At 36.9% G+C, this 13,461-nt stretch overlaps 7 protein-coding genes across 7 annotated transcripts; 4 read left to right on the top strand and 3 right to left on the bottom strand.

Annotated features, from left to right (window-relative positions):
* Positions 1-146: 146 nt before the first annotated feature.
* Positions 147-830, bottom strand: FDP41_001809 (uncharacterized protein; the record flags this gene model as incomplete). The annotated part of the gene is made up of 1 exon (XM_044704934.1): positions 147-830. The coding sequence occupies one exon, from the start codon at positions 828-830 to the stop codon at positions 147-149; it is 684 nt and encodes a 227-aa protein (XP_044564179.1).
* Positions 831-1,198: 368 nt separating this feature from the next.
* Positions 1,199-2,460, top strand: FDP41_001810 (uncharacterized protein; the record flags this gene model as incomplete). The annotated part of the gene is made up of 2 exons (XM_044704936.1): positions 1,199-1,346; positions 1,466-2,460. 2 exons carry the CDS (start codon positions 1,199-1,201, stop codon positions 2,458-2,460), a joined length of 1,143 nt encoding a protein of 380 aa, XP_044564180.1.
* Positions 2,461-2,787: 327 nt separating this feature from the next.
* Positions 2,788-4,492, top strand: FDP41_001811 (uncharacterized protein; the record flags this gene model as incomplete). Its single annotated transcript, XM_044704937.1, has 2 exons — positions 2,788-3,663; positions 3,734-4,492. 2 exons carry the CDS (start codon positions 2,788-2,790, stop codon positions 4,490-4,492), a joined length of 1,635 nt encoding a protein of 544 aa, XP_044564181.1.
* Positions 4,493-4,585: 93 nt separating this feature from the next.
* Positions 4,586-6,325, bottom strand: FDP41_001812 (uncharacterized protein; the record flags this gene model as incomplete). The annotated part of the gene is made up of 2 exons (XM_044704938.1): positions 4,586-5,372; positions 5,478-6,325. The coding sequence occupies 2 exons, from the start codon at positions 6,323-6,325 to the stop codon at positions 4,586-4,588; spliced, it is 1,635 nt and encodes a 544-aa protein (XP_044564182.1).
* A 535-nt stretch (positions 6,326-6,860) lies between these two features.
* Positions 6,861-8,032, top strand: FDP41_001813 (uncharacterized protein; the record flags this gene model as incomplete). The annotated part of the gene is made up of 2 exons (XM_044704939.1): positions 6,861-6,963; positions 7,191-8,032. 2 exons carry the CDS (start codon positions 6,861-6,863, stop codon positions 8,030-8,032), a joined length of 945 nt encoding a protein of 314 aa, XP_044564183.1.
* Positions 8,033-10,251: 2,219 nt separating this feature from the next.
* On the top strand, positions 10,252-10,917 carry FDP41_001814 (uncharacterized protein; the record flags this gene model as incomplete). The annotated part of the gene is made up of 1 exon (XM_044704940.1): positions 10,252-10,917. The coding sequence occupies one exon, from the start codon at positions 10,252-10,254 to the stop codon at positions 10,915-10,917; it is 666 nt and encodes a 221-aa protein (XP_044564184.1).
* A 749-nt stretch (positions 10,918-11,666) lies between these two features.
* FDP41_001815 (uncharacterized protein) lies at positions 11,667-13,050 on the bottom strand (the record flags this gene model as incomplete). Its single annotated transcript, XM_044704941.1, has 2 exons — positions 11,667-12,258; positions 12,395-13,050. The coding sequence occupies 2 exons, from the start codon at positions 13,048-13,050 to the stop codon at positions 11,667-11,669; spliced, it is 1,248 nt and encodes a 415-aa protein (XP_044564185.1).
* Between the last annotated feature and the right edge of the window lie 411 nt (positions 13,051-13,461).

Here is a 13,461-nt window from a genome sequence, read left to right on the forward strand (position 1 = left end):
CAAAATGTGAAACCACTCAATCAATTCAGGAACAAAATACTTTGGATAATTCCAATCCTTTCTTCCTTCAATTAAATCCAATATTTGATCCAACACAATTTGTTTCGAATGATGAGGTGAATTGGGATGATAAATCGAATCCAAATTCAATAAATACGCATGTGTTGTAAAAGTGCAGTAAAATGTGACAAGACTCCTAAAAAAACAAAACCATGCCAAATTCCATGACTGAATGGAATTCTTCCATTTCCAAAAACAAGAAAAATACATCCAAAAGAAAAAAAGAAACCTCCCAAAATTAATAACATAAATGCTTCCACAGGAACATGAGTCATTAAGGCACTAGGAACCATCAAACATCCAATCCAACCCATGACATTCAACATGGTCACATTATTGACATTTTGTAAAAATTTCATAAACTTGTATGAAAAAAACATTTTCACAAATCCAGCAAAACAAAATGTCCAAACCACGATGGTCAAAACTCCTCCAATTCCTCTTCCAAATTCAACCAATGCCAACCAAGGTGTATAACTACAAGCAATAAATAAATAAATTGTTGCATGATCAAAAATTCGAAATAATTGCGACTTGCTGTCATTTCTTCCAAACCACAAACACATCCAATGATACGTTGACGATACTCCAAACAAGATATTCATTCCAATTCCATAAGTAATGACTGTAAATTTTTCAAAAAAATTATTCACAATCTTTGGTGTCATTCCATATTTGGAATGAATAATAAGAAAAAAAGAAAATTGGAAATACATGAGTAAGAACATTAATAACTTCTTCAATTCGTGTCGGAATGTAATCTGCTCCATTTCTGCTTTCTGGAAGAGGATTCATGAAGAGAGAGCAGAGAGGACAGGAATGATGAAAGGATTTTGTGGTGAAGAATTTTTGAGAAGGATTGTGATGATGGTGGTTGGAGAGGGATGGTGATTGGACGGAAGAGAAGGTTGAATCGGAAGAGTGTGGATTGGAAAGAGGAGGTCGTTCGGGAGAATGAGTTGACTCTGACATTTTTTTTCCCTTTGACAATCAATCAATTGACAGCTGTCCTTTCAGATCGATTGAACCTCATGTCATCATCCTTCAAGATCAACAATTTCACTCTTTTGGTGTTTCTCTCTTACTGAGAATTCGAACACTCGGTGAGAGATCAGTTCCAAGTTCAACATCAAAAAAAATGTCAGAAAACGAAGACGTCCACAATGCTGTCATGATCGATCTTGGTTCAGGATGGACCAAAGTCGGAACGGTTGGCGCAGATAATCCTAGTAGTGTATTTCCGACTGTGATTGGTCGTGTCAACAAAGGACGTCTACAAAGTATTCGTAGGTTTCAATTTTTTTCGATGATTACCATATTTATAAAATTGAATATTTTAAAATTAATTTCCATTTTCATTCATGATCAAATAACATACGTAACCCTTTTATTTACTCTTTTCTAGCCACTCTAATGATGGATCGAGAAACGATCGGAGATGAGGCCGTCTGTCGTTCCTACAATTCTCTCACTTATCCGATTCGACATGGAATCATTAAAGATTATGATCTCATTGAAAAAGTACTTCATCATTGCTTTTTCAACGAGTTACGAGTCGCTCCCGAGGAGAAATCTGTCATTCTATCGACTCGAACACTCACTCCAAAAGTTCAACGAGAAAAATTAACACAAATTCTTTTTGAGACATTTTCAACGTTGGCATTCTTTCTTGCGCAATCTTCAGTGCTAAGCATGTTTGCTTCTGGAAGAAATACTGGAATTGTTTTGGATTGTGGAGATGGTGTGACAAGTGTCGAAACCGTTTGTGATGGTTATCAGACCATTCATGCTTCAAAACGAATGAGTTTGGGAGGATGTGACATTCATGAATATTTATCAAAGTTGATTTTTCTCGAACGAGGTGTGGAATTAACGACCAGTTCTGAACTCTATACAGTTCAAAAAATTAAGGAAAAATTATCGTATGTGGCACTCGATTTTGATCAAGAATGTCAAACAGCAGCAAGTTCGATTGCATTGGAAAAAAGTTATGAACTTCCCGATGGAAGTGTCATGACTATTGGACAAGAACGATTCCAATGCATGGAAGCATTCTTTCAACCATCCATGGTCGGACGTGAAGATGCAGGTATTCATGAAATGGTGTTCAATGCCATTCAAAAATGTGATTTGGGAGTGAGAGCTAATTTTTATGGAAATATCTTGTTGAGTGGAGGAAGTACTTGTTGTGAAGGATTTCAAGAACGACTTACGAAAGAAATGCAAAATTTGGCACCTGAAACGATGCGTGTGAAAGTGGTGGCTCCACCAGAAAGAAAATATTCAGCTTGGATTGGAGGATCGATTTTGGGATCTTTGACATCGATGGCACAATTTTATATTTCTCGAGAGGAATATGATGAAAATGGACCTGCTATTGTCCATCGAAAGTGTTATTGAATCATTTGTTGTACAATAGATGACACATTACGTTGTGAATGATTTGATGAATTAATTCATGAATCTAATCCATTGAATCGACCATTTAAAAAATTAATTATAAAATTTTATTTAAAAAAAAATATGAATCAATTACAAAAACATGTCATTGCTAACATGCTCCGGAGACAGAGCCTTTCCAATCGTTGGTCCTGTCTCTCCATAAAAATTCATCATGACCTTCTCCGAAGAGACTATTTTCATTGTTTCCTTACCCTTCAAAAGTCAAGTCATCAAACAACAAGATCAATCCAAAAATCAACAAACAAGACTACTCATCATTCAAATATGATTCAAAACCATACAAACTCTCCTCATCATCATTTAACTTTACAACAATTACAGGAATTTCCCAATATTGAAAACAAGAAAATCATTCCATTATTAATTTCTCCTTTTCAAACCGATCGAATTTTACATGAACATTTATCGCAACAACAACCAATTGTTTCCGAACGATCGGAACACTCAAAAAGAATATGGTTGGCCCATGACCAAACAAAGGTTCATACTTTGATAAACTTGATGTTCAATCAACCATTGAATTCCGACACAAAGTCGAATATCATTGTTTTCGAAGGAACGTATCATAACATGTTGGAATTGTATCAATCATTGAAGAGAAGGCTTTCGGGATATTTAAATTTGAAACATGAGAAAAAAAAGAGTTTAAAAGAAAAGTATTTGGAGAGTCATCTTTCAAAATTGGAGTTTACTGATATGATTTCCAGATTTGGAATATTGGGTCGTGTGGAATTGGATCATGACAAAAAAGAGAATGGCGAATATTCGAAAAGTTATTCTTTTATTCAAACAAAGGTGAAACGATTACCCAAATTAGAGACATTGAATCGACTCGCACAATTTACAATAGAAAAAGCTGAAAAAATTGATCCATTACTCAATGGTGCTTACATTTTCATTCCAATTCATTCTCTTCTTTCTTCCATAAAATCAATGGATCAGTGGGAAAAGAATGGAATTCAAATTAGTCTTTCTGAAAAGGATTTTATTGATATTTATCCTCAATTTGGCGTCTATAGTCCAACGAGAAGAGAAATATTTTCGACACTGATACGAAATGCTTGTGAAGAATTTTTGAAAAATTCACAAATGTTGAAACAAATGAATAACATCAATATTATTGATATTGGATGTGGAACTGTAAGTGGCACAAAAATGTGTTTAGAAAATGATTTTTTTTAACTTGATGGTCGTACGTTACTTCAATTAGGGAGTGTTTGGTCTGTTTGTGTCACGATATTTATCCACATACTGCCTCCCTCAAAGCTCAACTGCAACATTTAATTTACAATTTATTGATATCAACGAATGGGCTATAGAATGCACAAAGGAGAATGTCAATATATATTTTAACAAATTTGGCAACCATAATGAAAGAGTCGATTTCACATTATTGGACATTTCGAATCGAGAGATAGCTCAACAGGAAATCTTGTCCAAGGTAGAATCGAAAAAGGATAATACTTTGCAAAATCTGAATTTACTTCTTTGTAATCCTCCTTGGATATCCATTTCAAAACAAGACTCTCAATTCATTCAACAAAAGAGAGAAAGTCTCAATACATTCAAGAATGTAATTGATTTATCAATTTTTGACATTGAGCATGAATTTTTGGATAATTTCTTGCATCTCATTCAGCAATTCGTATCCTCATCTTCATCCAAACACGACAACCGTTCACAAACGTATGGAATGATACTCATAAGCAATGTTGGACATTTATTGGGTCTAGAGGAACATCCAATATTGGAAACAGTTGAAAACAAGTGTCTACAGATTGGACTCAAAATTGTGCGAGTGTTTACTTTGAGAAGAGACATGGATTCACAAAAACATTCGCTCTCTGTTAGAGAATTTCTCGTCAATAATCCTCTTGCATCCAAACGAAAGAAGTCTCCTCATCATGACGAAATTCAACAAGCTAAAGAGAATGAGGAAGTCTATTGTGTCGTGATTGGTAAGAGCTAGTCCGTGTAACTCATAAAATTTAGTTCCTTTTGTTCTGTAGTGTCATGTATTGTGGTCTTGACAGAACTTTTATAATATGATATGCTTGCTCCCTTAATTCTTACCCCAATTTTTAAACTTCTCGATCAGAAACGGAACGCTACAGAAATAAGGCTGATCAAACTTGGCAATACGTTTCGGTAGGTAATACGAAATATTCACTGAAATAAATCCGATCAACACGCATATTGTGCCCATTGCATACATAATATTGAAGGCAGAAAAATCGCTCTTGAAAATCATGTCACAAATGATTGCAAATGGAATTGTGAGAGTGAGACCGACAGTTGCAACTACAGGTGAAGTCAAAACAACAGCCAATGCCCACAGCAAGTCGCTAAACACGGCCGATATTAAACTATTCAAAACCATTGCTATGAAGACTTTCCATGAAGGTGCTTGAAAAATTTCAACAGACGTTCCCCACAAAATAAATAAAATTGGCCAATTAAAAATTAAATTCAAAATTCCAACAAAACCGAACATCATTGCCATAGAAACTCCTTCTTCATATTTTTTCAAAAGTGAGCTATAAACTCCATATCCTACGGCTGCAAGTAAGCTTAGCATATTTCCAAGAACAGTATCTTTTTTCGCTCCAGATCCATTATGACTTGCATCGGAAAAGGTCACAAGAACAACTCCTGAAAGTGTGACAAGAATTGCAAAAAATCGAATGATACTAAAATTCTTTTCAACTCCAATTAATAATCCAAAGATAAATGTGAATAGACATGATGTATTAGATATGATAGTATCACTCGCAACACTTGTATAGGAGAGAGCATAATTATATGCTGTGTTTGAAAAGAACCAAAAGAATGTCACTACTACAGCCAATCTGTAACGTGCAACAAGTCAAAATAATTACAAGATATTTCCAAGCATTGAAATAACATGATAACTAAGTCTATTCAAACAAAATAATAATGTGACAAATACTCACCTGAATGTTTTTCCAACGTTCACGTCATGATATTTCTGAAGTTGAGCGTTCCTCTCAAGTTGTGAGCTCTCTTGTTTCAGAGCATCCTCTCGAGTAACGTTTTCTTCAACATTTTCCTCTTCTGATCTTGTATTGTTGTTTTCATTTTCATAATTAATTATTCCGAGAGATGTTGCACTGAGTGACTCCTTTGAATCTAAACTCGTACTGCTAGGTTCCACCTTTTGATATCCATTCACCCTTCTCATGACTATTCTACTACTTGAGCCATCTTCTCGATCCTCTCTCGAATATTTCACAATTCCTAAATAGTTCAAAACTGTTGAAGGCAACACCAAAAGTATAAATCCTTTCAATAGCCATTTCAATCCTCTCACCAAAGGCCTCCTCCATGATCCAATAAATACAAATCCCAACAAGTAGATGGAAAATAAGTTCGTGCTCACATATGTAACAAAGAAAGGCTTATCATAATTCATATTTCCGTAAATGAATTGAATGACTACTCCTCCGAGAACCCACAAAATCACAACAGATACAATGCAGAAAATTCCGAGAAGTTTTCTGAAAAGGCTTTTCATGAAGGTGCTCCTTATTTGATGTTTGTTGTTGTTGTTGGGGGAGGAGGATCCTTCAGGTGCAGATGAAGAGGACATGAGTAGAGGAGATCCCGAGGATGCTACCGATAAAGAAGCAGCCAAATTCATGTTAGGAGAGTTGGTTTCATCATGATGCGAATTTGCATTGTTGTTATGGAAGGAAGGAGAGATGGATGAATGATGTCTGCCTTGATTGAGTTCTGAAACAGTTGAGGTGATTGGTTCATCATGGTGGTGTTGATGATTCATCGGGATGGAATGATGATCTGTTTGGTTGTTGTTGTTGTTGTTCGGTTCCGAAGACAGCAGCACCTCAGAATGCATTTTTCTTCTGGAAGCTCTTTGTGTTGGTACCCACTTCATCAACTCCTCCTCGATTGGAAATTCCTTGGATAACATCAAAGGATGGATTATTTCAGAGATAATCGTTGCGATCATGGTCCTTCACCACAACAAATTAGGACACATAAAATGGCAACCTGCAGTTTTCGCGAAAGGTGACTTTGTCTTGCTTTGAAACTCAGCACAACGACATGCAAGATTTATGCTCTCAAATCAATTGAGTTTTAGTGTGTGGAACCTAGATTCTAAGGTGGGTAGTTGACAGTCGAGAATCGTTTGTAACGGCCGTGACCATTTTTATTTTTAAAAAAAATTTATCAACCGATTTTTGATCAAGCCTTCCTCGCTCACTATCAAAGTTTCCCTCTCTTGTCGTCGTAACAAATCTCGACTCGATACCACCTACCAACAACATCCTTCTTAAATTATTATCACACCAACAATGAAGTACATGGAATTTCAAGAATTATGGCCTTATAATTGCCTCCTCGACGGTTATGACCTCGGTTGCACGTATTTGTATGGAAAAATCGAAGTATATTCATGTAAGTAATACGAGTTGCAACAAACAGCCTGCTCAAAATGGATTCAATCATGATCATATATTGTCGTGTTCCACAATATACTATTTGTTATCCTATTGTCACTGCTCACTAACACATCATCATCATCACAAAATACAAAATTTCATCTCCTCTTTTGTAATCATCATCACCAATCCGTTTCTTATCACATCGTATGCATCATTTTCAATAACTCCACACAACAACAGGCAAACAAACCTCTCAAGACAAAAAGCTAACGAAGGAGATTGAGAGTCGAAGACGAAATAGTAGTAATGCGTCGCCCGCAACGATGCCCAACAATAACATTTCGAATGGTAACCATCACCTCAACAACGGCAACCATTCATCTTCGACACATTCTCCCTCCTCAACGACATCACCACAAACCATCACTGTGCCAAGCTCCAAGGCTATTGCCATTTCGCCCAAGCAACAAATCGATATTCTCTCTCCGCCTGCTTTGAGCCCTCCAGCCTTCTATGACTTGACGAATCAATTCAACGATGACCCCTTTGGTGAGGAGAAACGGCAAACATTTGTTGATTTGATTGCCACTCTCAACAACTCGTTCCCTGATTATGACTTTAGAAATGTCAAACCAGAGTTCTTTGTCAAGCTCAACCTCCAAGATGCCATCTTCACCATCAACAATTCCCTCCATGATTTGTATGAAAATGAACAATTCAATTCTCTGTGGTCCACCATTAATGAAATTATTGACTTGAATCATTGTGAGGTTTACAGTTATGTACCGGACCAGAATTTGGATGACCCATTCGCTGATCCATTGAGTCTGGGTGGTTCCAAGTTGTGGACTTGGAATTACTTCTTTGTGAACCGAAAGCTGAAGCGTCTCGTTTTCTTTACAGCCTATGGTAAAAGTAAGGCGAGTACGTTGGAGGATGACGAACGTGAAGGCATGATGGTTGGAGACCAATATGACGAAGAAGATTATTTCTATTCCAATCCAAAGAATGCCAATGTGCACTATCAAGACTATGAGAACGATTTTGATGAAGAGATGGTGGATGATTTTGAAGATGTGTAGACTTCACACATTCTCTAAATGAAAAAGGGAAGTAGAGTCGTCAGTTCTATCCACCAATAGGCTCGTTGTCAACATTCTCCTGTTTGAGAAATCTTGGCTGATGAAAGGGACGCGTTTCGAGTCCTTGGTTGCTCCTCACCAAAAGGAAGCTTACACTTACTTTGAACACCACAACGTACATACTTGCATGCCAGTGCGCTCTCGCTTCCGGAGATCTACTCTCAACATTGAGAGAAATGATTCAAGAGGGATTGCGCATCATACATTGCCCGTTGTGTGTGGAAAAGCTGATTCTATTTAAGACTTGCATTCGTTTTCTCTCAGCAACCAAACAAGATTTCCTCTTTCAAGGAAGCTCCAACAACTAGAACGGCCTTCTTCCCTGAGACATGTTTGGGCCATGAATCCAAATAGGTTTGGCGTTTTTCGGTCAGGAAAGCTTGCAAAGGTTTTGCTCTTGAAAAAAGACAACCATACACCAAACCCTCCTCTTGTGCAAGGACTGTGAAATCAAAAAGTGCGTTTGTGTCACTCTCATCACCATGGCCGCAAGGTCGAAGTGATTTGGTTTTCTGATTCTGCCAGTTATTGAGGTTGTTGAAGGTGTGTTGTTGTTGCAGGAACGAAGACCCAGCATGAATATTCTGACGAGGAATTGTCCAACTCTACACAGCCCATTATTAACAATGTACATATCTTCATATCTTCAATAAAACAATTAATTATGATGAATTTGATGAGCTGTGTAAGTTTTGGTGTTGGAATGAAATGATAAGTAGGAGGTTGTTGTGGTGTGATCATGTTACGTAAATTCAAGAGCAAATAAATGGTGGATTGTCTGTGGATGGGCTTGTGTGAACTTTGATGTTGAAAATTTGAAAATAAGGCATGGCAATTGTGACGTGTTCTGTAGAATTGTTTCCTTGTCTCACCGAGAGAATTCCTGTTCAGGACCAACAAATCCTCCAACATCTCTTCCTTCACAACTTGGCTCTCCAGACCAGAGAGTGAGCCCTTCTAGGAGAACAATGAAGGACTTGTCAACCAAGCTGTGTTAGAAGAGGTTTGACAAAGCACATGGAGAGTCAGTCTCCATCTGAACAGAAATATTACCAAGGAAACAATTCAGAAGCAAGAAGAATTGCCTTTGCGTAAAAAAAACACGAGAGTGTACGTGAAGCAAGATAAGCGAATACTTGCTTCATCATGGAACACTCCAATTATTCGGAAGTAAAATGTTGAAAAAGCCACAGGTTTGTTTGTTCTGAAGAGAAAGTTATTGAAACAACACATCAAAGGGACAAACGTTGTTTAAGAGTAGCGAATGAATGAATTTAAATTCAAATGAATTGTCTTTGAGTACTACTTACATGTTGCTAATCTTGTGTACATTGGGATTTATTTAACCCAACCATCAATGATGTGTTGTTGAAGCCGTTTGTACAAAAGGTGCCGATGAGAAACGACAATTCTCTTTCATACGAGAAGTATGCAGAAAACGAGCCAGAGGTGATGACCAAGTTATCTTTGCAAAAGATAAAGACGATAAGGCTGATGACTACTGTGTGGTCATATTCCAACAATAAGCCTTGGCCCTATTGAAGGCTACTCATGATGTTCAAATACGCCAACACATTCCTGCAGCCATCAAGCTTTTATCATCATGGCCATGACCATCACATCCGAGACTCGTTCTCTGCAGTAATCGTCATTTCATCATCGACACACACGAAAGATTTCTTCTTCAGCGGAAAGTACTCTTTGCCATCATACATAAAGGACAGACGGTTGGAAGAGGTGACTTCAGGACTCTGAGAGTGGAGGTTGTTGTGGTGAAGAAAATTTTTTTGAAGTAAACCACTGGTCCTCTGTTGTAAACAGTACGAAAATTTAGTTTTTTGAATTTGCACACACTAACGATACTTGCCTCATGAAACAAAATAGTCCGCAGCCTTTGAATCCAAAAGACACAAGATGTTCCTACTCATCTGCTGGAATTCTCCAATGCAGTAGTGAACAAAGTACAGAGTATGTTAAATTAAAAACACATAGTATGAACTCTCATAAAGGAAATGAACGACAAAATTGTCCCATAAAAAATACTATTACTTTATATTGAAGGTGCTTGTGGACCATCGATCCACAGATTCGCATTCGACCTTCTCCTCACCAGCCTCAACAAGGCATTCTCACCTTCAACAACAAGGAATACACGTGTCATGTCGGAAGAAGTGAAGGGAATTGGACACAAATCAATGGAAGGAGATGGTATCACATCTGTGGGTGAATTTTGCATTCGGATGGGGTTTTATCGACCTGACAAGGTGAAGAGATCTTCTTCATCTCATTCGTTCAATAATCACGATGAAACCAATTATCAAAATCATCACAATAATTTTAATAGCTCCGGACTGGATGCCAACACTGTGAATAATATCAGTAGCAATGATTTTAATGAATCGTCACAAATCAACATCCATGAACACAATATTAACAATGGAAATAACAGCAGATTTGAAAGCGAGGAATTATATCATGATGAAAATTCATCACTGATTTCAAAAATTACTGGTATACCCATAATTGAAATGAAACAAGAATACGGGTGGTGTGACGACATGTTCGATGAAATGCACTACAATCGATTGGTGCGATTACCAATTCCTTCGAGTCATGAAAAATTGTGGAGAGACGATGATTTGTATGACATTGTATTGGTATTGGGCTACAATGATAATCCAGTTATTCTCGGAAAAGGAAGTGCAATATTTATGCACATCACGAATGGAGGTCCCACAAGTGGTTGTATTGCTCTTTCAAGAGAAGATTTGTTTGAAATTTTAACACAAATCACTCCTTACACGACCATCCACATTTCCTTGTAATGTGTCTGGAAGCACAAGTCAGTTGGCACTATTCCGACCAAGAAAGGAAATGTAGTTCTTTTGGTTGAATGACAATCATCATCAAAGTCACTTCATTGGAAGGAGACGCGTATTGTAAAAGCTTGTAGGCATTCAAGCATTTACACTAATTGTTCCATGACCAAATGGAATCTATTTTAGTATCTCCTTCACAATTTGTTTCTCAATTTTTTCGCGACTCTGGCAGAACCACTAACAACTCCAACACTCAATTTTACAAGATCGATTAAAAGAGTACCAACATCAACAATGATTTGAACGGGATCCATTTGTCCCATCTCTTGCATCTGCTGAATGTGAATGGCCAATTCATGCGAATGTTCAATGGTTCGTTCGAGATTTTCAGAGAAGTTGCTTGGCATTTTGAGTTCAATTCGTGGAATGGGGTGGCTTTTTGTTGATTTGCTTGTAATGTTTTTTTTGTTGGCTTGTCAGTAAGGTTTGAACGTCATCTCATTTGCTAAATTGGCTCAATCGTGAAAGTGTTGGAAAATCTGAGAGAAAGAACTTGGCATGATTGCATTTTTCACGTTTTTTAAAATAATCCTAGAAAATTTCGACTGTTGACCAACAGAATTAGCTTCTTATCAGAAGGTTGACTCTTCTTCCTCTCCTTATTTTCCCAAATAAGCACCAAAATAACATTGTTATTCAGAATCATATGTGAAGGGAACAAAAATAAGTTATTATTATTGCGCACATGTAACATGTTACATTTTTGCTGAAACTCTTCGTAATTGTTCAGCACGTCTACTTTTCACAATTTCCGAAGTTTTCAATTGACCACATGCCGCTTGAATATCTTTTCCTTTGGATCTTCTCACACCTGTTCGTATGCCTGCATTTCTCAGCACTGCTCCAAACGCATCAATGGTTTCTGGTGTCGAGCATTCGTACGGAGCTCCAGGCCATGTATTAAATTCAATGAGATGAAAGGCACAAGTAATACCCTTGACTAATTCAACAAGTCTATGAGCCTCAGCAATTGAGTCATTCACACCACGAAGCATGACATATTCAAAAGTCACTTTTCGATCGAGTTCCTTCTTTTGAATCATTTCTCGCAGAGTGTCAAATAAATACTCTAACGGATAGGTCTTATTAATGGGAACCAAAACATCTCGTAAATCATTATAGGTGGCATGAAGTGATATTAATAAATCGACGCCGAGTTCTGTCACAACACGTCTCATGATGGGTACAACCCCACAGGTAGAAATTCCAATTCGTTTTCGAGAAATATTGAGACCATGCTGTTCATTAAGGATTTTCACTGCCTTAAAAACATTCTTGTGATTGTATCTGTTTGGAATTTGAATTTTTACAGGTTATTGAACCCACCATGCAATATATGGACGAATATACACAAAGTGTGTGTGAATATATAAAATAATATAATATAATTGCTTTTAAAAAGAAGAAAAAATTAAGAACTTACAATGGCTCTCCTTGTCCCATAAAGACAATATGTGTAATTCTTTCCATTTGATCAGGTATTGGCAATTGTATATCATTCATTGAATTATTGTCAACTATTTTCCTTCTCTTCTCTCGATACTTCTCTGTCTGAATTGGCAACGAGTAAGCATGAATTGGAAAATTATGATACAATTGTTTTGCATGCATGACTTGTCCAACGATTTCAGCTGCTGTCAAATTTCGTTCTAATTTCTGAGATCCTGTGTGACAAAAACTACAATTCATACTACATCCCACCTGACTCGAAACACACATTGTAATTCTCTCCCTTTCTGGAAAATGCATAACTACTCCCTCTACTTTTCTCTCATCCTCATGTAAATCAAATAAATATTTTCGAGTTTTGTCGAGAGGACTTATCGTTTCAGCACAAATATTCATAGGATATCGAATTTCAAATTTATCTGCAAGTTCATCCATTTCTCGTTTCGTAATCATCACTTTCATGTCATGAAAATTCGTTTGACCCTGTGTGTAAATGTGTGTGAAAATTCGAGTTGCTTTTTGAGGTGTGATGGTAGGAATACTTTCCGAAAGTGTGTCAATAAGTTCTTGTAAAGTAAGACCAATGAGATTTTTCTTTTCATTACTTGTAGATTTGTGACTTGAAAGCATAATAATATCCTTGTCGATTTCGGATGTGTTGTTGTCATTACTGTGTTGGAGATGTTGATGTGAATTTTCGTTATCCGAGTCAAAGGAGAATGATGAACTAAAATTATTTTGAAAATTATAAGAGTTGGATGGGATGTTGGAAGAGAAAGTGTTGTCATGAATATTATTATTATTACTGCAAATTCTAGAATTATGATTTACATTCCTCTCAACTTGACGATTCTCATGAATGGAACATTCCGAACATTCTTCACTCCGTTGAAACCAACAACGATTTGAATGGAAAAGTCTCATCAGTGAATCGCTCATACAAGAGAAGGATCCTTGGAAATGACACACTCCGAAGAAGCAACATGAAAGATGATGACTTGTGCTTTGAATTCGGATGCAATCTTTGCGATTACGGCCAAT

This window comes from Naegleria fowleri (genome assembly GCF_008403515.1).
Source record: "Naegleria fowleri strain ATCC 30894 chromosome Unknown tig27, whole genome shotgun sequence".
NCBI classification, from domain to species: domain Eukaryota; phylum Heterolobosea; class Eutetramitea; order Acrasida; family Naegleriidae; genus Naegleria; species Naegleria fowleri.